General features: G+C 40.6%; 1 protein-coding gene across 2 annotated transcripts in view; it reads right to left on the reverse strand.

Annotated features, from left to right (window-relative positions):
* The window catches only part of RELN (reelin), a 287,210-nt gene that overhangs the window by 68,350 nt on the left and 197,453 nt on the right, over positions 1-21,407 (reverse strand). For both annotated transcript variants that reach the window (XM_082063244.1, XM_082063243.1), the window contains exons 21-26: positions 16,123-16,315; positions 13,425-13,537; positions 6,403-6,540; positions 5,584-5,770; positions 2,061-2,266; positions 388-559 (exon numbers count right to left, since the gene is read on the reverse strand). In XM_082063244.1, the coding sequence (XP_081919370.1) occupies positions 388-559; positions 2,061-2,266; positions 5,584-5,770; positions 6,403-6,540; positions 13,425-13,537; positions 16,123-16,315 (1,009 nt within the window). The remainder of the gene's footprint in view (positions 1-387; positions 560-2,060; positions 2,267-5,583; positions 5,771-6,402; positions 6,541-13,424; positions 13,538-16,122; positions 16,316-21,407) is intronic.

Raw genomic sequence — 21,407 nt, forward strand, 5'->3', positions numbered from 1 at the left:
GGCTGTCCGTGCTCTGGAGTCTCACTGATGATACGTCCGATGATTCACGCCACGCCAGGACCCCGGTGATTATGGAACACCCCTCTTTCTCAAGGCAGATTCTGTTCTCAGCTTCCCGAAGTGGCCTTGAGACTCCTTTGAGCCAGACTAATTCATCAACAAAGTCCTTATCTACCAAAACCCCCTCCACACTCTATCATGAAGATTAGGAGAGTGGTGTTTTATAAAAGCCAGGTTAGTACCACACAAAGAGAGCTACAGCTGCAAACACTACAGCTGCATCTTTAAACACACCCAGTATTTTCAGAGAAAACTATATTCAAAGGAAAGTCTACTAACAGATATGATGGTTCCTGTTTCATGGGGATGCCCACAGCGTGCTCTTACCTGTGGTAAAGTGGGATTAACAACGGGAATGATGTGCTTCTGCTTCTCTGACAAAATGATGATGTCGTCAATGGCCCACTGGTCATACCCTTCCCCAGAAAAGACGGGCTGCCACCAGCGAAACCTGGTGCAAGGTGTCTTGGCTGCAGCCGGCAGCTCCAGATAGACAAACCTGAAGAACATAAATTCAGAAGAGCCTTAGGGAGCACAGTCTGTAGAGAAACAGGAGAAATGTCCCTGAACAGGGAAAAGAGGCAGGAAACCCAGGATCTGTCTTACATGTAGAAGTCCTCAGAAATCCTCTGTATATCTGGATACCTATTTATACACTGTATATCAAGAAGCCTTCTTTGTCCTTCTTGTCTGGGAAGAATGTAAACTCCTTAATACAATGGCTATTTTTTGCTCTCCATTACTAAATTGCCTCGCAGAATAAGGAACTGATTTGAACTCTTCAGCTTTGAATTAAACTGTTCAGCAAATTCATGTTCAGGAAGTTTTAACATTCTTCTGGTGCCAACAAGTAACAGTGAAATATGCTGCCAAAAGTAATTTCTCATTCTGTTCTGCTGGTTGGTCTTATTTGTAGACAATACCATCCTTTTATTAAAATGCAGTAGATTATGTAGCAGAGTTTTCATATGTAGCAGAGTTTTCACTGTGGATAAAAATATTTCAGGCCTCCTATACGGATATTCATACAAGAACTTGGGGTCTCCTCAGATAGTTTCCTTTATGTTCAATTTAGGAAACACCTTACAAAAATGATGTTCAATAAAAGTTAAAGTTTCAAATATAATTATGTTTATGTTGAAAAGTACAATAATCAGTTACTTGTTCAGTCCTGTTTCAGACACCTTACATATCTGCATTTATACATATATTTATTTCAGTACTCTTTTTATCATGTTATTTGGAACCACGGACACTGCTTCATTTGCTGGTTAGGCAGAAAGAGGTGGAAGAATTGGTCAGGGCTATAGGAAACCCTCTTTTTCCAGAGAATACCTAGATTTATGTTTTGGAAAATAACAAAGTGGAAAATAAAAACTGCACCACATTTGAAGCAGCAGAAAAATAAATACGCATAGCTATGTTCAGTAAGGACCATCACCGTTGCTTTCTCAGAGGGGCAAATGTTTTGTCTAAAAACAATGCATTGGAGGGTCCAGTGATGAAGGTTTCAGTATGTAACTCCTTTGTTGGATGTGTCTTGTAATTTTGACGAAGTAGAGTCTAAACAAAGCTCAGTGGTTTTATACTTCCAAGTCCCTACATCACCTTTTGACTTTTTGTGGTATGTGACGTTAATACATGTGCATTACATCTGAAACCAGTCAGAGGAAATGGTAGATTTCTGCACCCCTTTTGGGCAAGTTCTGTATTTCCTTGCTAATGTTTTGCACATATTAACGTTTTAGTCATGTTTCACATGGTAGGTGAGTGATTGCAAACTTTATATTTTACTTCAGTTTTTTTAAGGCCCGTTTTCATTAGATTTTTCCTTCCTAGTGACAGGAGTTTACTGTGGTAGCCTGGACAAGTTTCCATATAATGATGGCTTTTAAGTATTATAACTTGAAATTATTATTCAGGTTTTCATAAACTGAGAAATATTTTTTTTTTACAAAAGAACTGATGCAGTATGGATTTAATTTAGACCAAAATTATACCTGGGTTTGCTAAAATCAGAGAAATACATTTCTGCGAGTAGCTGCCAGTTGATGCCACCGTTATTGCTGTACTGCAACAGCACACCTTCTTCTCTGCTGTCTGGTTTATTGCACGAAGAACTCTCTCCTCCTATCTGGATGTAAAACTGGACAAAATCCACCCAGGTTGTGTCCAAATCCCAGCTTACCAACTGTCTTTTTCCAGCCTAAAATAAAAAGACCAGATGGGGGAAAATAGCATTAAATATGACACCTTCACTATGAATAGACATATTTAAACTCCAACACAGATGAATATTGCACAGAAAATTGCACAACATAGAAGACGATGAATTTTATGTTAACATGACTTTTTTTTTTGGTATTCAGATAATGATTGTGCTTGTATCTTAATCACTGTGGTGTGATTGCACAAACATTTTTATTATTACATTTCAAAGCACAATGCAACCTCACAATGCAATTTCAACACAATTATTTTGTCTCATTCCTTCAAGATGCCAAGTACCTTTGGAAGGCAAAGAACAGATCCTGGGTATCCTGAACCAGCTGGGACTAAGTGTTTAAGTATTCAGCATTTTAATGACAAGGCATAAAGCAGTAAAAGGACATTTCTGAAGTCTCATTTCCCCAGTCAAATCTTGCACTGTGTAGGGTTGCCTGATCATCTGAAATTACTGCCCCTACAATAGCTGTTGCCTGAAGCCCATCTCCTGCACACCAACCAGGGAGGGGTATTTTCTCTTCTTGTCTCACCTGAGTAGGATTTGCTACTATGCAAAACTATAAGTGTTGTGAACCAGGAGTCTCCCACCTAAAACATGTGGATTTGGTTTCAGGTTTACTCGAGCACAGCTCAGAGAAAAAATCACCTCATAACATTTAGTCAACAACTTTTCCGTGGATGTTTTCTTGTTCTAGCAGGAATCAGCTCTTGGATGTCTATGCTGTGGTCACCACGGTCACTCTGTGCATGTTGGTAAAGGAAGACAGAGCATATTCAGCTAAAAAAAGCTTTAAGGTTTAAGAGACTTTAATTGTAACTGGAGTTATCCTGTTCCCCTCTTCCCTGGGTCCTCTGCTGCTTGAGGCTGAGCTTGTGGGCTTGCACATCGCACGCCTTAGAAGATGCTGATACATGGTGAGGCAGGACATGGGGCAAGAGCAGCGTTCCCATAGAGGTGACCCGCATGCCCCGTGCCTGGCACAGCCCTGTCCCAGCACAGCACCATGTCACCACAAGCTGTAATAGGTAGGGCAAAGCCAAATACATGTGGCTGGAGAGGGGATGCAATGATCTTACGACTGCATTTATTAGAAAAAGATGCAACCTGGTATCGCCCCCCCCAAATGGAGCGGAAGTGGCAACATGCCTACTGGTTTTTATTCCCTTAAAAATTATGAGTTCCTGACCATCTCCAAAACCAAAAATGTATAAAAAAGGGAAACCTGTGTTAAGTTATAAACTGATGCTTATGTTTCAAGTAAAATTTATGTTTTTCCCTGTCTCTCACTTGTATATGCATGATCCTCCTGACAAATTTCCTGACAAATCTGAGAAAAGTGACATGATCTAGCTGAACATAAGTAACAAGATTTATGAGCTGAGATTTAAAAGATCATCTATGTTTTTTAATATCATGATAGATGAATATAATACCTCTTCCATTCATTACCTTTTCCTTCTTCCTATCCAGCTCAGGATAAACTCAGCACAGATAAATATCTATTGCTTCCCTTCTCAGAACATTCTGCTTTACTGGCATTCCAGCCTGGGTCCACAGCTCATTTGTGGACTCTACCAAATAGGCCACATCACACTGCTAGGCTAATTTTTGGAAACTGAATGCTTGTGTTTTTGCAACTCAGCTTGCATTGCCTGTGACAACTAAACCCAACACACTGACCTGCAGTGGATCAAGCTCTGGCTGTAAAACTCTTCCAGGGGGGTTTTCCATATCCACACCCACAGCGGCTCTACCTGCTGCAGGTTTAACTACAGATCCAGGTTAATTGAGAAAGGGCATGAGTGACATAAAGCCTCAGAGGAATTGCAGGGGCTAATTGAAAGAGCTCTGTATTGCAAACACACCTACAATTGATTAAAATGAGTTGTAAACCAAAAGATTGAGGGTTGGCAGAACAAAGCCAACATTAATTCTGGTAGCAGTAACTGATGATGGTAGTAAACATTAAACATTCACATAAAAAATGTCTATTTGAGCAAATGCAAAGAAATTGAGCCTGTGAATATGAGCTCGCAAAACAATACAGAACTGTTTGGCAACCATAAAAATAATCTTGATTATCTACCAGCATGGCCACTAGAAGCCTTGGAAAAGATCTAAACAGAAATTAAACAAACCACCTTCTGTTGATGACACACAGACTGCTACTACTCAAGAAATGAATGATAACCTAACCCTTAGAGATCAATAGAAAGAAGCCAAGAATTTCTAAATTAGTTTTTCACTCCTCCTTAGCAGAAATCAGAAGAAAGATCATAGCAGGTTAATTCTAATTTAGCAAACTACTTTGAGAAACTTGGCATAAGGAACTGAGCCAGAAGGAAAAGCATCTAACAGAAAAGACAATTATATAAAAAAATCCAATTATCACAATTAGCTCGTTATACTGATTGGTCTATTATAAAATTTTCAATGCAGAGCTGCATTTCCAGGGGAGTTGGATGTGAGACTATGTAGGAGTGCTGAAAATAATTTGATGGGTTAGATTTTTGTAATGATGTAAACAACACACAATTACACAGCGTTGCGTATTGGGTTAATCTTCTGGGACTAATCTGGCTCTTATGACAGCAGTGGCAGTTTGATCAAACCTTAAAAAGAGAAGCATATAGATGCGTTTATACTCTTCCTCTCAATTAAGAACAAGACAAAACTCAGCAGTAGAGCTGAGGAGCAACAGTAAAAAATAAATCTGTGATTACAACCCATAATCTTACATCTGGTCATAAAGACCTCTTTTTATTTTAGTTATAATTGCTATTAATTAGCAGAATTCCCTACATCTCTTTCCTGCTCTCTTATTTTCATCTGCAAAGCTAAACAAGAGTATCCTTCTACAGGCTAACCACTTTCAAAAAGTCTGGAGGGGAGTTTGTTTTTTTTTTTCATGAGTATTGGTCCTGTAATCTCAAATAATCCTACTTGGCCCCTGGAAAGTCAAACTTTCTCCATCTCTTGCCCAGAATAGTACAGAACAAACAAATGGGAGTTGCTGGATGCTGAGAAAGAACCAAATCTTAAAACAGAAAATTAAGACAGTATGAATGTACACATTCCCAGCACACGAGAGATTTACTTCCTTCCATTATATGTCTCTCCTTCTCTCTTTTGATTGGTTTGTTCTTTACCTGCAAAGCACAGCTGCATTGCTTAATGCACTTCTCATACCGTGTGCTGCTTTCTGCCACCTTCCTTTTCTTTGCCACACAACCACATCATGCTCTGTGCAAACCTACAGTACGTGCCTTTCTCAGTCTCCCATCCCTTGTTAGTACCTTGTTGAAGTAGAGCGAGGAGCCAGATGAGATGACCCCACAACCTTCTTCAGGCTTGACGATCTCTCCCCCAATAATTTCCTGCCACTCTGTCTTCAAGCTATCTGAATTCTCAAAATCAGACATGATGGTCGAAGGAAGGGGATTTTCAGGCTGACATTCAGTACCCTGAAACCCTGAGTCACACCTAGAAGGAAGTGTAAAAGTATAAAGCTTTTAAAGACTTTATTTGTCACTGACAATTACATAATGTAGTGCACTGACCTTTTAAAATTAGATGTTATTGGAATTTTGGATCCTGGAAGCAAACTAGAATAACTGGATAATGGAAAAAAGCTACATCTTATTTCTAAAACACCCTTGTTTTGTCCACACAGTTTGAAGCTGGCAGGCAGTGATCTGTACCCTTCGTATGGTACCTGGTCTGACAGCAGCTGCCAAGTGCTGCTGAGCTGGTCCCTGGAGCCCTCGTGACCCAGTGAAACAGCCCCAGCACTGAGTTGGTCCTTGGGGTCCTTCTGCAAAAGGCTGGAGGAACCACCAGGACACCTGCAGCGGGGCAGCCCCCTGCCACTGAAAGCTCTTCCAATGCCTGCATCTGCCAAGTGCGTGGGTTCTTGGACAGAAAGGTGTAGAGCAACTCACTGTTAATGTTGGTTGAATGGTCTAACCCCCCCAGTGCTTTTATATTTAATGTTTAATGTGAAAATAAAACAGCCTCCCCCGCCCCCCAGGAAAAAAAATTAAAAAAGCATACAAACCAACAGGATACCTGACAAATCAGGACATCATATTTAAGAACTGGCAAATGCTTTATACCTGCAAACGCCGTGGTCACACCAGCCATGTCCGCTGCACATGTTGGGACACTGCTGTCCGATGTAGATGTTGTCCAAGGCCCATTCGTCTTGGGCTGTATAGTAGCACTGACTCCAGCGGAAACGCGTGGCACTGGACCTTAAAACCAATAACAACGCTTTAATTTGTGATTCTTTACAGAACTGTTGGGAAAAAGATAAAATGCAACTATAAAAAAAAAAAAGTACATTGATATCACAATCACAGCCCAGTCTGCAAAGGCTGGCACAAGCAAATACAGATTTTTGTAAATGAATTTTTTAGATTATGCCACTTGCTGCACAGGGCTATATAATGGACTTTTCAGTCATTAATGACATTTTGGAGGAAGGCTGCAGAAGTTTTACAGAGGCTTTATGCACAAAGTTAAGATAAACCTATCAATGTATATTATTGGATTTTTATTCAGTGCCATCGTGTGAGGGTGACAGAATGCAAAATTAGAAAGGTGGATCTAGGGTATGACTTTGATTTTTATATTTTTGGTCACAGTCAACAGGCTATAAGTTGTGTAAAAGGTTTCTTCTGATACTATTATAAAAAATTCTGTGAAGATTAAGTTCTTGAGTGTTAAATTTTTTCCCTTTGAATACTGGCTATTTCCATTTGACAATATTCGACTTGTTTTTATTTGATACAAAAATTTCCTTTTTTCAGGATTATTCTAAACTAGATTTTGCTCACATAACACTGGTGGCATTGTGATCACAAGTTTTTGACAAAGATCCTGTTTCATAGCATGTATTTTTTTTCCATAATGCAAAATGCTTGCTCTTGGCCGACTACTCAGACAAAACCTATTCCACTGAAGGTTTGTGGTGGGGAATCATTGGATCAAATTACTTGCCTATACATAACTAAACTCTAGATATCTAATATTCTTCAAGGAGAAAACCTTCCTGTAGCTTCTCCTTTCTAGTTAAATAGTTTCTCTTCAACAACTTCGTTTTCCTTTATTATAGTGGAGTCAGGTAAAATTGTTAAAAAGTGCTTGGTGCTGGCCCTCTAGGAGATTATCCAATGTGATATTGGCATTTTCCATGCTGAGTGACTCCTGCTCGCCAAATCTAGCATGACATCCATCAACCCCAAAAACCAAGGCTGGAGAAGAAACAGAGTCACGAGAAGAGTAAATGTTGTTGTCGAATCCTTTCCAAGCTGCCCTGACAACCTGCTGACAGATTACAGGTGTTGCCTAGTGGCAGCTCCAAGCTCCATGCTTGTGCCAGAATGAGATTGAGGAAAATAAATTGTGGGTGAAGTGAAACAAAGATGGGAAATTGTTCACCATGATGGAGCAAAAGGGGCTGTGCTCGCTATGTGATGGGTCTCGGAAAAAAGGGGTGGTGGGGCCAACATGGGTGCTGAGGCTGAGTCTCAGAGCTGTGGAAGGGATGGACAGGGAAAGCAAGGCTGACTGCAAAGAATTAAAAATCAGACGTTAAACTGGGATAGACCTGTGCCTGGCCAAGGGCTGACTGCGTGGGCTGAGGATGAGGAGCGAAATGTTACTACAAGAAGTGGGAGTTTCTTTCCTTGCTTGTTTCTGAGCCATGTGGCTACAGTGTGATGGCATGGGATGCGATGCTGTTACTTTAATTAAAAAAAAAAAAACAAAAAAACAACTATGTAAAATGATCTGTTAAAATGAATGTTGTAAAGGTGGCTGAGCCACCTGCTTGCCTTTATGGAAGTGGAAAAATGTATAGAGGCAGCCTGTGCAGCTAAAATGGACAGTACAGCAGAACAGTTAACCATCCAGTTGCATACTACAAACATACAAATATTATTTTAGTACATGCTTGGGGAAATTTTTAGAATTGCAATTTTTATTTTTTTAAAAAACAAGTCAAGCTGCATAAGGGCTTGATTTTTAATTGAAATGACCTTTATTGTCTGTTTTAAGTATCTGCTTGGTATGAAAATACTGTAAGCATTTTTACAGCAGGCAGAGCTAATCTGTGGGGGCAGATCTGCCCATTAAATACTCCCTCAGGATATAATGTATTGATGGGTTACATTACAAGAGCTATGAATTATCCATTAAAAGTGCACAATGCAGTAACCTGCACACGAAGGACTTCCTAAGCTTGCATGGGCACAATGGACAGTCAATATTCACCACAATTATTTACTGTGTATTTTCTGAGTGCTCTGAAGCCAGCACATCACCTCGGTGGTAGTTTTCATGTTTGCTACAGAGCATCAACGGCACCGCAGAGAGCCCTGACAGAGACTATGTGCTTCAGAAAAATGGTAATGACTGGTGTTAACTCTCTTGTGCACTGAGGAAAATAACAGTAGGGAAAACAAAGAAAGGTTTTATAGCCGGCAAAACCCCTCCGTGACCTTCCAGTACAATAAAACTGTGTTGTGTTTTTTGCCCAGATGATGGAGAGCGTCACAGCCAGGCCTGTCCAGTTTTAATGAAGGTGTGTGGGTAGAGGTGAGGAGTGCGAATCTGCAGCCCCAGGGGTATTTAAACCAAATTGGGGGGGATTTACAGTGATACAGGGGCAATGTGGACATCTCATGGAAGTCTCTTGCTACCAAACAAATTGTGGTGCCCCCTGAGCACAGCTCCCGGTGCTGTTTGGTGTGGCATCAATGGCATTTCCCCAGCCACTTGCTGGCCACTGCTGGGTACAAATGTACCTGCAGGGCACCTGCATGGGTGATTTTTGGGATACTCCACTCACACTCACCCTGCACAAAGAGTGGGGAGAGCCAACTCACAGGTAATAACAATGTGCATCTCAGTGCCCAGGGGAGCACCACACCTGAAACCCCACTGAGAAGACCCCCAGCAGCAGTGCTGTGAGGCTGTTCCCAGGGCTGGGCCTGTACCACAGGGCACAAAGTTGACACGAGGGCCAACAGCCCTTGCTGGGGCTTGTGTGAGTTTCACCTGAGCAAAACATTTCCCTGAACAAGCTCATTGCCTTGTTCCTGCCGCTGGGGACTGCCACCATGCAAGGCACAGAGCTGCACAGCGCTGGGGAGGCTCCATCTTCCTCCTTGGGTCCCAGGTGGTGGTTGCACGTCAATCACAGAATCACAGAATAGTTTGGTTTGGAAGGGACCTTCAAAGGTCATCTAATCCAAGCCCCCGGCAATGAGCAGGAACATCTTCAACTAGATCAGGTTGCTCAGAGCCCCATCCAGCCTGGCCTTGAATGTTTCCAGGGATGGGGCATCTACCACCTCTCTGGGCAACCTGGGCCAGTGTTTCACCACCCTCACTGTAAAAAATTTCTCCAAGTTCACGTTAAGAGTGATCTCCAATCTCCTCTAAGTAACAAGTGGAGCTTGTTACTTAGAGGCCTCCCCAGGCAGATGCTGCCGTGGCAGGAGATTTCTCTCATTTAAGGGTAGGGGAGGAAGGGAGAAGTCGCTTTGCTGCCTGGAGATGAACACGCAGCTGAAACAGAGGTGTTTGCATCGGCTGGACGGCTGGGGACTGTCCCCAGGGAGCCACGTCCTAGCGGGCAGGGATATATCTGGCTGCAGACAAAGAGCTCTACCCTGGGGACCGCTTCATTGCTGTGGGAGTCCCGCAGTCCCCAGCCACGGCCATGGCAGAGCAAGGGGCTGCCCTTGGCTTCCCACCCAGCAGGGAGGTCATGGGGACACATGGATAGTGGGGACACTGGCACACGGCTGCAGCCAACAAAAGCTCTCAGGGATCCAGGTTCCTTTTCGAGTGAGAGAAACGTGTGTTAGGCTGAATTCACAGTTGCAAAAGCAAAGCCACTGACAAGCCAGTCCTGCTCACTGTTTCTGAAAGCTTTCCAAGGCTGCTCTGCACCTCAAGGTAACAACAGCTTAAGAGGATTATGCTGTTAAAAATGGCAATCAACAATTTAAAAAAGCTGTTTTAATTAAGAAAAGAGAATAAGGAGCTGTCAGCTGCGTTCTCAGTGATAAAATACTGGTTTTCTGGACAGTCAACATTTGGACACATATTCAAATGGGAAGTGTCCTATCAAGGAGTTACAAATGCTTTTTATTATAAGCAAAATAAACCTCCACAGTTTCTCATATTCCTTCTCAGTTTTTGTGATGCTACTGGAAGGCAATCTAGCTTTCTGATGACATTGTCTCTGAGTCAGGTTGATGTCAAATAAAAGTCACTGTTGTTAAGTGACATTTTACATAAGCACAAGGAAATCATGGTGACTCCCAGATGAACTGTGAGTGAAATGATGTTCTTTCTGTTATAAATTTTTTTTGAGATATGATTTCAAATAAAATCATTGTCTTACCTCCAGATATTAAAAACCTTAACAATCTAATGCAAATTTGTAGCTGATAGAATTATATTTGCTACCTTCTGAGCTACCATAATTACATTTACTGAATTATCCTGAAACTCTCATTCAGTCATTAGGTGTTGATTTGTTTATGAAGTCAGCAACTGACAGCTGCTTGTATCTCATTAAGGCCTGTTCATATGTAAATGCCTCCCATAAAACTGAAATTAATTTTCATCAGCGTTAGAAATGTCCAGTGTAAGTACAATACAATTTCAGTGAGCAGGTGGATACATTTCATTTCTCCAACACAACTCTCACTGTTGCAGCAGATTTCCTAACATCCCAAATCTTGGATTACACAGGAACCTTGTAAACTCCTGCTTGCCACGTGCAGAACATCTACAGATGTGCAGAAATACCAGAAAGTTTTAAAAGAGAATTATGGACAATTTTCTGGCTGTACGAGTGCAGTAATGCAGCCTGATGCTACCTGTGCACCCAGCGTGCAAACCCTCAGCAGGATCCGTGCATGCCAGGATGAAAGCTCCAGCAATCCGGCAGGGTTGCACAGGGGTGTGAGGGCAGGTCAAGGCTACTGAGGGCCAGAGCAAGGCTAACGAGACCTCAAGCTCCCGTCCAGAGTCCTCATTTAGGTGGTTTGTCTCCCTGAGCAGCAAGCACAGGGCAGGCTGTGTCTTCAGCAGCTCTTGTCTTCTGGGACTGAGCCAGAAGGATGGTCCCCCGAGTCCCCTTCCCCTTGCCCTGGTTTTGGGAAGGCAGATCTGCCTCTCACCCTCTACACTGTTTTTTCTGGCCATTACTAACTTTTTGCCCATGGGTGTTTTTTGCAGCAGTGTGGGTGGGGAAGAGAGAGAAGGGGGAGGGAGAGCACCCCAAAAAAGAGCCCTGTGGAGCATATTCACTAGCAGGCCCCTGGGGTGATGCCCTCTGTGGCCAGGGTGATGGAGGAGTTCTGCACATCACATGTTCACCAGCAACCCCTAATGTAAAGGCAGAAACTTGCCCTCTATTATTAAGTGTGCTTTAAAAATGAAAAAAACCCTCTCTTTCAATCTCAGCCCAAAGTAACGACTGAGCCTTCGGTCTGTTCCTTGTCAGTGAAAAGGAGGGTAAGAGGGAAGCGGTGAGATGTGTCTGGTGTGCCGAATTGATTTTGGTGGGAAACATGCAGCCATTCTTCCTCTTCACCCTGATCACACCATAGCACAACACAATCATACTGAAAATGTGTTTTATGAAGAACAATGTAATGTTGAGTGGTAATTTGTACCTTAATTACAAACAAAACTCTTCTAAGAGATGGGAATCCCTTCAGATACAAGATAGAGTGTGAAATATTTATGATTTGTGTGCAACGTAAAGCAGGAACCTGGCTATTAGTTCATCAAAATTTCTCCCCACAGTCTCCTAAATTAAAATGGAATTATTTGCTCCTGTCGCCTCATATGCTGAGGAAAATTATTAGATCCTAAAGAAAACAAGGCCCACAACACTGATATTAACATCAGCTATACAGTGTATAATAATAACTTTGAGTAGAGCATATATCTTATAAATAAATTTTAAAATAACAGCCTATTTTAGAACATATCCTGCAAAATTGTAGACACTTCTTAAACTCCTGGGTGCCTATGTGAGCCACAGATTTTACAGCTTGTGGCACATAACACCATGTAAGATTTCGTACATTATTAAACTAACTACAAAGCGGTTATTTCTAGACTTACTTGTGCCATTTGGTGTTATCTGACCTGATACTATTTAATGATTTAATATTTGCCCCTGACATCTTGCCTGGAAATACAAAATTCTGAATCATGTCTGTACAGTAAAAATGGCCAGTATGTTGAAAGAAGGTATCATTGTGGGGTGGTTGGTAAAAACAGGTTGTGTTGAGGCAGCAGAAAGTGAATAAAAATGGTGAAGGGCAGGGAAATACAATGACAACTCAATCTGAGCAAGCTCTCCTTGCAATTGCTGTGGTGCATTCAGGTCACATATAAGCAAGGTGTAACTCTAATTGGAATAATTTAGTTCTCAAATGAAGGAAGCCCTGAAGATTATTGACATTTATGTCAAGTTTTTACTTGTATGTTATAATAAAGTGTTTTAAATAAATAATGGAAGAAATTATCCAGTTAAATTAAAAAAAAAATGTTAGGGCAGGCAAACCAAGTTTGATTACAATAAGATGAATAGGGTAGTGCTTTTGATAATTTTTGTTGCTGTTTTTTGCAGAAGTGAATGTTATTTCTGAAGACATGCTATAAAAAGAAGTAAGAGGTAAAAAATTCCCAGAAATGAATCATTAGTTATTGTTTATACAAAGCTTAGGTCTGACGATGTAAACAATGAGGAACGTGCAAAATAAAAATTAACAATCCAAATAAAGCCTTCCTCCAGTGGGCCGCTGGCAGACAAGTACCACTATTTTTGGAAAGGTCTGAACTTTATTAGAAGAGTCACAGCATATACTACAAACACTCCTAAACAATGGTTTCTGGTGACTTCACCAACATTTCACTCTCTAATTATGTAAGGAAGGCATTTTACGTTAAATACCTGCAACTGAGTCAGCCCCAGTACCTTGGCACCCCACTCACTGGCTTGAGTATGATCTACAGAGGTCTTGAACTTTGTCATAGTAATATAAAAGTAGATGAACTGTCTGCACTCAGCAACAACAAAACCAAAATAAATTCTCACCAAGTCTTCTGTGGTAAAAGAACAGTTATTCTCCTCCACTGAGTAAATTCGCTGGAGTGGTAAATACTTGCTGATGTAAACTCCTGACAGCTCGGCATACTTGGAAGACATTCCTTGAAATAAAATATATCAGAACCAGATTTAATGTTGAGGCAGAATTGGGAACACAAGCAAGGGTTAAACATTTGCAGAACCAGGAGCTTCCCTGGGTCGAGATCTTGTGGCAAAAGACCCAGAGGCAGAAAAATCCTGGCACGATCCAAAAAATTTCTCAGAAAACCAACAGTAGTACAATTTAGGATAGGAGAAAGAAATATGACTCATTTAAAGGGATATATTTAGCATTAGCGACTGGTAATTTTTTTATTTTCCTCCATGAGGATTTCTAGCTCATTGTTTTTATTGTTCTCACCCCAGCATCTTGCACTGACTATATAGTAAGTCTACAAGTCCACTATGGAATTAAACCTATGAAAGTGACCTCCAGACCATTGTACCAGTCATTTTGGAGACCTGCTTGTGAGCCCTTGCCTGGGGATGCTGGCTCCCTCCAGTCCCTCCATCTGGGGGAACAGCAGTAGGAACCCCCAGAGCCATGCTAGAGCACCCAGCTGTGCTCTCTGGAGTTGCTTCCAGAAGCCTTTCCCATGCTCTGCAGCTGCGCTGCCTCTAACAACTATGGCAAGCGGTGTAAATTCCTCCTTCCTGCTTCTATGGTCTTTCCTCAGTTTAACTCAGTTTCCTAGAGAGGTATGTTCCCCAAATTCATTATTATGCCTGGTTCATACTAAACATAAAGGCAGTCTGTTATCCCAGCCTCTTACAGTTTTCTAGACCTGCCCTTCCCATGTTACTCCATTTTTCTGCAATATTATGTTTATTTATATGCTACCTGAACAGCACTGAAAACTTTTGTGCTAAGGTTTTGATGAGGTATTAATGCTATTACCAGCCTGTGTGTTCCTTTTCTAGCTGCCCATCCAGAGAGTCCATTCTGCCACTAGTCCCACAGCACAGCTTCTCCTACCTGTCCCTACATCTCCGAGAGCCTTTTGCTGTTCATTGCTGTGCTGAGCCTTTGGAACAGACACTTACTGGTGCAAATACCATACCTTGACTGCTATGAAACTAATAATAAAGCAGTGATTCTCTATGGTAGTTAAAACAATTAAGATTATTTATGTAGTTAAAATATAAAGTAATAGTTATATATTAAATATGAAGAAGGGCAGAATGTATTCTTTTACATAGAAATTTATTGCTCTAATATCTTAGAGAGTTAAATGAAGTTATAATAGCTTATTCTGCTTTTTTTTTTTTTTTTCCAGTTGGTTTTCTAAAGGCGTAGTTTCCTTTCCAGCAATTTTCAAATATTTTTCATCGATTCATCTCCCTTAAAAGATCTTATAAACCAGGATATGATCAGTGTGTGTGAAGCAAATAAAACTTTCAAACATTTCAATTAATTAGTGTTTTGTGTTTCCACCAGATTACATCCTTGAAATATACTACAAATAGCCCTCTATTACTCTTTCATCGCAGCAACACGGGCAGTGTGAGAAAAGTGATTTAGCTGCAATTTCTTCTCTCTGAACTCAGATCTGCTGAGAGAGGAAAGGAGCACTAAGATCTGAAGGCAACTGATCTTCCACTGATGGCAAGGACAAACCCCAAACACCCACTTCTAGGAACTATTCTTGGACACCATAATGATGCCCGCTAAGTATAAAAGACATGAACATTGTTTGAAATACAGTATTTATAGCTTCCCTCTGAATTCTGTTTAAGGTAAGAAAGAGTTACTTGGATTTGCAAAGTTTAGAAACTTGGATATTGACGTTTCTCTACTCTGCCCACCAAAGAAAAGGTAGCGAAACACAATGTGGCAAAAGCTAACAGGATAATGCTTTCATTGCTCACAGAAGATGTGGGTCTGGATGGTCAAATTCCTCTGAGAACACACAGAACAGGCAGCGAAAAGGCCCCAGGACAAGTTCCCTGACACCCTCTGAACCTGCTTGGAGGCAGCTGAAGGACTTTGTTAGTTCACCCTGAGGTCAGGGAAAGTCCGGTTTGCCATCTCAGAGGGAAAACAAAAGCACAAATTATGGCCAAATGTACTATCGCATTTGTGCTGAGACAGGGCTGACCCACACGGGGAAACAGCAGCCGACGCCGCTATTTGCACTTCGAGCAGAGACGGGGAAACAGCCGGTCATTACAGCCCTGGACTGTGTTTGAACCAGGGCTGGGAGATGAAAGGCTCCACATTACAATCCCCTGAAGGAATGCGCTTTCCATTTACGAAATGGCTGCGCACAAGGGCAGAAAGAATTTCTATCCATTTAAATTCCAGGAAACAGTAGATGCATTTTGCTTTGAAAAACAAAGCAATAGCACAGGAAAGATCTCGGCCATTACTCTGTAGCTCTGTCTAACTCTGCCCCAGTTATTTTCTCAGCGTTGGTCCATTCCTGTCACAATTTTGTGTTTCAGGGTCTCAGATATCTTTCTTCCTAACAGCATGAAAAACAGCTGAAATACTTTTACCAGTCATTATGACTGATTCTGACTGAGGATTTCTTTATAGAAAGGGGAATGAGGAAAACATCCTTTGTTTCATCCCACAAATGTATTTCAGATGATCTTTGTATAAGCAGAGTTTAAGGAAGACAAAGGTCCTCACTGCCAGCCTCACCTCCTGAACAAGATGCCACGTGAGGCCGTGGTTGGTGGAGTATTCCAGTTTCACCTGGTTGTCCATATGAGGAGTAAACTCTTGACCACAGCCCATCACCAAGTTGAACTGTATCATATACGAAGCTCCGATCTGCATAGACTGGGTCTCCACGTAGCGCATGCTAGAAGCTAACTTCGAATCTCCTGTAAAACTGAGAAATGTAAGGAAAGAATCAGGATCCATCCCCAAAATAATTCCGAATGGAACATTATGGATGGTTCTGGGTTAAATACAGAGATGCTTCTTTCTTTGTTCTGCAGATTGGCACATGGGATGAGACCACGCACAGAAGCATCTTTCCATTGGTACTTCTGCAAATTACAGGGAAGGCACTGATGCATCCCAGAGTGTGAAACACTGAATTATTCTGTTAGTTCTTACTAAAGGTTCTTTGTATTAAGGATCAAGTTAGGATCAAGAGAAGGACAACACAGAAAAAAAGACAACAAAAAGAAAGTTTGTTGTGTCCATTGCCTAAGGTCATGTCACAGTAACAGCTGTAATTTCATTCAAACATTGGACAGTAAAGATATACTGCATTTAGTTTAAAATATTCTTATTACACAGACTTTTCATTCAATTGATTTTCAAGTGATTCTGTATGCAATGCATTCATTGACTTTTGATCATTTCAGAGTTAATATTGTCTATCTTCAGATTCTTTTCTGCAGGATGTACTGATATAAAAATTAAATTATTCAGTGGATTGGAGAAGATAAATTTTTCAGTAGTATCACTTGCATGGTAACACTATACATAGTTTGAACTACAGGTTATTTCAATTTAAATGCAGGTTTTTCTTCTATGCACTATTCAAAAGGAAAAAAAAATCAAATTCAAGAGAGGTATAAGGAGGAAGTAATAACAACTTAAACTTTGAATCCTGCACACTAGCCTTCAAAGCAGAACATTTTTGAGAAAGTTCATATAGAATGAACATTGCCTCCCTCTCCTTAGTTTGAGATGTTTAGTTAGTGTCTTCAGAAGTAATGTAGTCCTTTCAGCTTCAACATTTTCTAAGATTGCTCTTAAATGCAAACAATTTAGGATAGGGACTGCATCTTTTTAAAGAAAATTGCTGCAAATCATCATATAAAAATAAAAAGCTATATTCAGTACAGTGGTGATGAAGGAAATTATCTAGTTCAAGGCTACCCTTATGGTTGAGTAAGTTACAGTTTATCATCTTAAATAAGCAATCCTAATCTTTCAGTATCATACAATAGAACATATTATCTTCTACCCCTGTAAAATTCAAGGTCAGAACAAAGTCAGTGTAAGGACTAGGAATACAAGTCAGTGTTACTTAGCTTTCTTTTAAATTAATTCACTGACCCACTCTGTTTTCTGTAACATCGTTTCCAGAGACAGCAGTTAAGCCATAAATGTCAGCATCCTACCCTAAAGCTTTAGAAGAAATTAGTGAAAGCTGAATTTAGTTTTTTCATTATCAAATTGCTGTTTACTTGGTACAGGTTCTATTTTACTCTCTGACCTTGCTGTCTGTGGTTTCATTTCCTAAAGGAGGATCCAAGTCATGGCACCATATGAAACTACCCCATCTATGATGACACCAGGCTGAACTGACAAGCCTGAGGGATGGGACGCCAAGCAGAGGGACCTGGACAAGCTTGAGAAGTGGGCCCATGCAAACCTCATGAGGTTCAACAAGGCCAAGTGCAAGGTCCTGGACCTGTTTTGGGGCAGCCCCTGGTATCAATACAGGCTGGGGGTGAAAGGATGAAGAGCAGCCCTGCGGAGAAGGACTTTAGGGTACTGGGGAATGAAAGACTGGACAATGTGCACTCACAGCCCAGAAGGCAAACTGGATCTTGGTCTGCATCAAAAGGAGCAAGGTCAGCTGGAGGGCCTCTTGCTCTAGGACAAAGGGTAATGGTTTATAACTAAAGGAGGGGAGATTCAGGCTGGACATGAGGAAGAAATGTTTTACAATGAGGGAGGTAATATACTGGCACAGGTCACCCAGAGAAGTGGTAGATGCCCCATCCCTGGAGACATCCAAGGCCAGGCTGGACTGGGCTCTGAGCAACCTGATCTAGTTGAAGATGTGCCTGCTCATTGTGGGAGGGTTGGACTAGATGACCTTTGAATGTCCCTTCCAACCCAAACTGTTTGGAATGTCCCTTCCAACCCAAACTATGATACTATGGTTCTATGATTCTATGGCAAATAGCACTATAAACCAACTGTGGATGGATGTTCCCTTTGCTGCTGGGGCACTATCATAGACAACTGGACCAGAAGGCAGTAAGTTGCCTTGGAAAAATGTATCTCATCTCTTTGCTGTTTCAGTCAATGTTGTCAGTGTTTTCCTTTTCAACAGGAAGGATAATTTGAAGTTGAGCAGAAGACAAAATGTACATTCATCAGCAGTTCAGCTGGTAATCTGTGGTTTGTGGCTTCGTTGTTAGAACTGAATCCATCTCAGAAGAATTTGTATGGACAATGCCTGAATTTATTTGTCTTCTAAACTTGTACTCTTCAAAATGACAAATACTGGAGATTTAAAAGTTAAAGCTCACTTGGCCTGATACAGTTTTAATTTCTACAATGCAGCTTGAAATTTCATGGCTAATATGGGACATCAAAGTTTTACTGAAGCTGTCTCAGGAAATCTGTGCTAGTGCAACCAGGCTCTTCAGGTATCAGTCATCCATGTGCATTGTAATCAGCTGAAAGTTATATGTAGCAATGATTTGGAAAATGATTTGGCATTGCACACATAAACCTGGGCACAGCCCATCACAGTTACCTAAAGCTCATCTGAACAGAATAAAGGAATTGAAACTAACAGTTTGATGAAACATCTGCCCAGAAGCTATCTTCCCCAAAGTGACAGAAGAAAAGTGAAGGACTGGTGCTCAGTGTAGGTGCAAGAATTAAATGTTTCATTTTGTCTTTGTCTGCACAAAAATTCCCTCTATTCAATACTACTGGTGTAAAATAGAAAAAAATCTTAAACTCTGATCTTTTTTACTGCTGACACTCAAGTCATGATTAAACAACTTTAGGTTTAGTATTAATTTTCATGTAACAACTTAACCACTGGATATTGTACACAGTGAATTAACTAAGCATTGTTTTAAAGTCAAAACAACTGTTTAAAATGGTTATTAAGGAAATGGTAAAAAATAAGCTAGTGAGGAGATTAAGACAATCTGTGATTCTCCATAAGAAGCTCTTTTACGGGGGGGAAATTGCATTATAGGTTCACAAAGTCCTTTATCATCCACAAATTGCCGCCAGCTGAACAAGGGTAGCATTAAAGGTGGGGGCTCCACCTTACTTGCCATTTCTGTGCTCTCCAGCTCTCCCACATATGTGGGTAGGGGTATGCTCTTCTGCTGGAATACCAAATGTTTTCTTTCTTTGTCCTGGGAGTCTTGCAGCTGGAATACTTTTCCACATTTTGTAAAAGACAGACTAATATCTGTGCCGTAACAATAATTAACTAAAAAATTCTTCAGAAACAAGAATGCAAAGGCTACATTTTTTGTATAAATATGTATCTGTGAGTTGGTTTCAAGCATGTATATAATTAGACCTGTGGAGGCACAGGAACACAATACCCATAGGTGCCCTCAGAACAATCGCTTTCCCTCCAAGCACTGCCAACTAATTGGTACTTCTGGGAACGGTATCACAGCCAATGTCAGCCAACCTGCGCTGCTCCAAACTGCTCTGGGATCCCCAGAGTTACCACATTTTCAAGGCCGGTACTTTCAGGAATACTGAAAAGCCACAAGGATGCAGTTGGTTTTGTAAAGCTGCATTGGCCAAGAATATTGACACGATGGCCAAACGCTCACACCAGCCTCAGCTGGAGATGTTTATGCCTTTTCACATCACATCATACCTTCTTTGTTATATAATTCCTAAATGTATTAATATATCTTAACTAAGTCATTTACCCCAAAATAAACTTTCTGCATGTTAGGGAGTAAAAACTGATGTAAAACACAAAACATTTTGTAAACACAGGTATACTATCAAGCTGATGCAGGGCAACTGCATTGCATCGCTCCATAAGGACAGTTCAAACTGTCCCCAGGCTGCTCCAGGGACAGTGGGACACTCTATTGTCCATTACATTGAGTTAAATCATAATGTTGTAATCTGACTGAAAACAGCTTATTTATATAATGCTATTTTATTTGTGTCCAGAAGAATATTAAAAAAAAACCCAAACAAACAAACAAAACAAAAAAAACCCCACACAACAAAAAAAACCATGCGGTAGCATCTTTATCAATACTTAAAAGCATTCAGCAAGTGGCTGTAAATATTCTGTAACACTCCAGAGGCATTTGGGTAAAACCTTGCCTGTGTATGAGCATTTTGGAGAAGTGATGAATTAACATACATCATCAAACATTTCATTTTAAAAGCATTCTCGAGTCCTTTCAGTAAACTCAATACATTTGCTGTAATAAAGTCTAAGAACCAATCTGAAACAAAATGTTAATGATCGCAATCAAATAAAGTGACTGTTCCAGATATGGACCATTATAAAACACTTATAAATCACATTTGTTCAAAATATATGTATATCAACTAACCCTTCTTTTCTTAAAGAAGCCAGATATTGAAAAGAAAAACCTCCCTCCTCAACAAAAATTAAAATCCCCGCCTCAGTTTCCTGCAATTTTAAGGATAAATATTTCAGGTTTATAGATTCTGAAGCAGGAATGGAGGCCTAATAGACAATTAAAGGCAACTCAGTGAAAATCGGCCTGAGAATGACACCCTGTAAAATGATTTATAGCGTATTAACCATAGTTCCACAAATGAAAAGCAGTTGTCAGACTTTTCTCAAGAGAATGATGTCAATGCTACTGCAAACTCTGCTCATAGAAAGTCATGAGTTAGAAAATGAGAACCAAATGGACTCACAGCTGGGAAAAGCCAACAATAATTAATTTAACTAGCAGCCATTTGTACAGACTTCATGTAAGTTTAAAAATTTCCCTTGAGAGAAACAAGGTCAGTGAAGGATAGAGTTCATGTCTTCCAGTGATAATGAAAAATACTTATACATAAATAGTAAGGAAATATTGCAAAGGCTTTGATTCTTTATTGATGCGTGGAATGTTCAATATTTCCACTATGACTGAGCACTACAAATCCTAGGCAATATGTGGGATGGAGAGTTTAGCTTAGCATTTTATTATTTTGATTCTGATTTAGAGACATAGGAGGGAAACAGAGGAACCTCTGCTATC

This window comes from Streptopelia decaocto (assembly GCF_964273445.1).
Source record: "Streptopelia decaocto genome assembly, chromosome: 1".
In the NCBI taxonomy this organism is placed as follows: Eukaryota; Metazoa; Chordata; class Aves; order Columbiformes; family Columbidae; genus Streptopelia; species Streptopelia decaocto.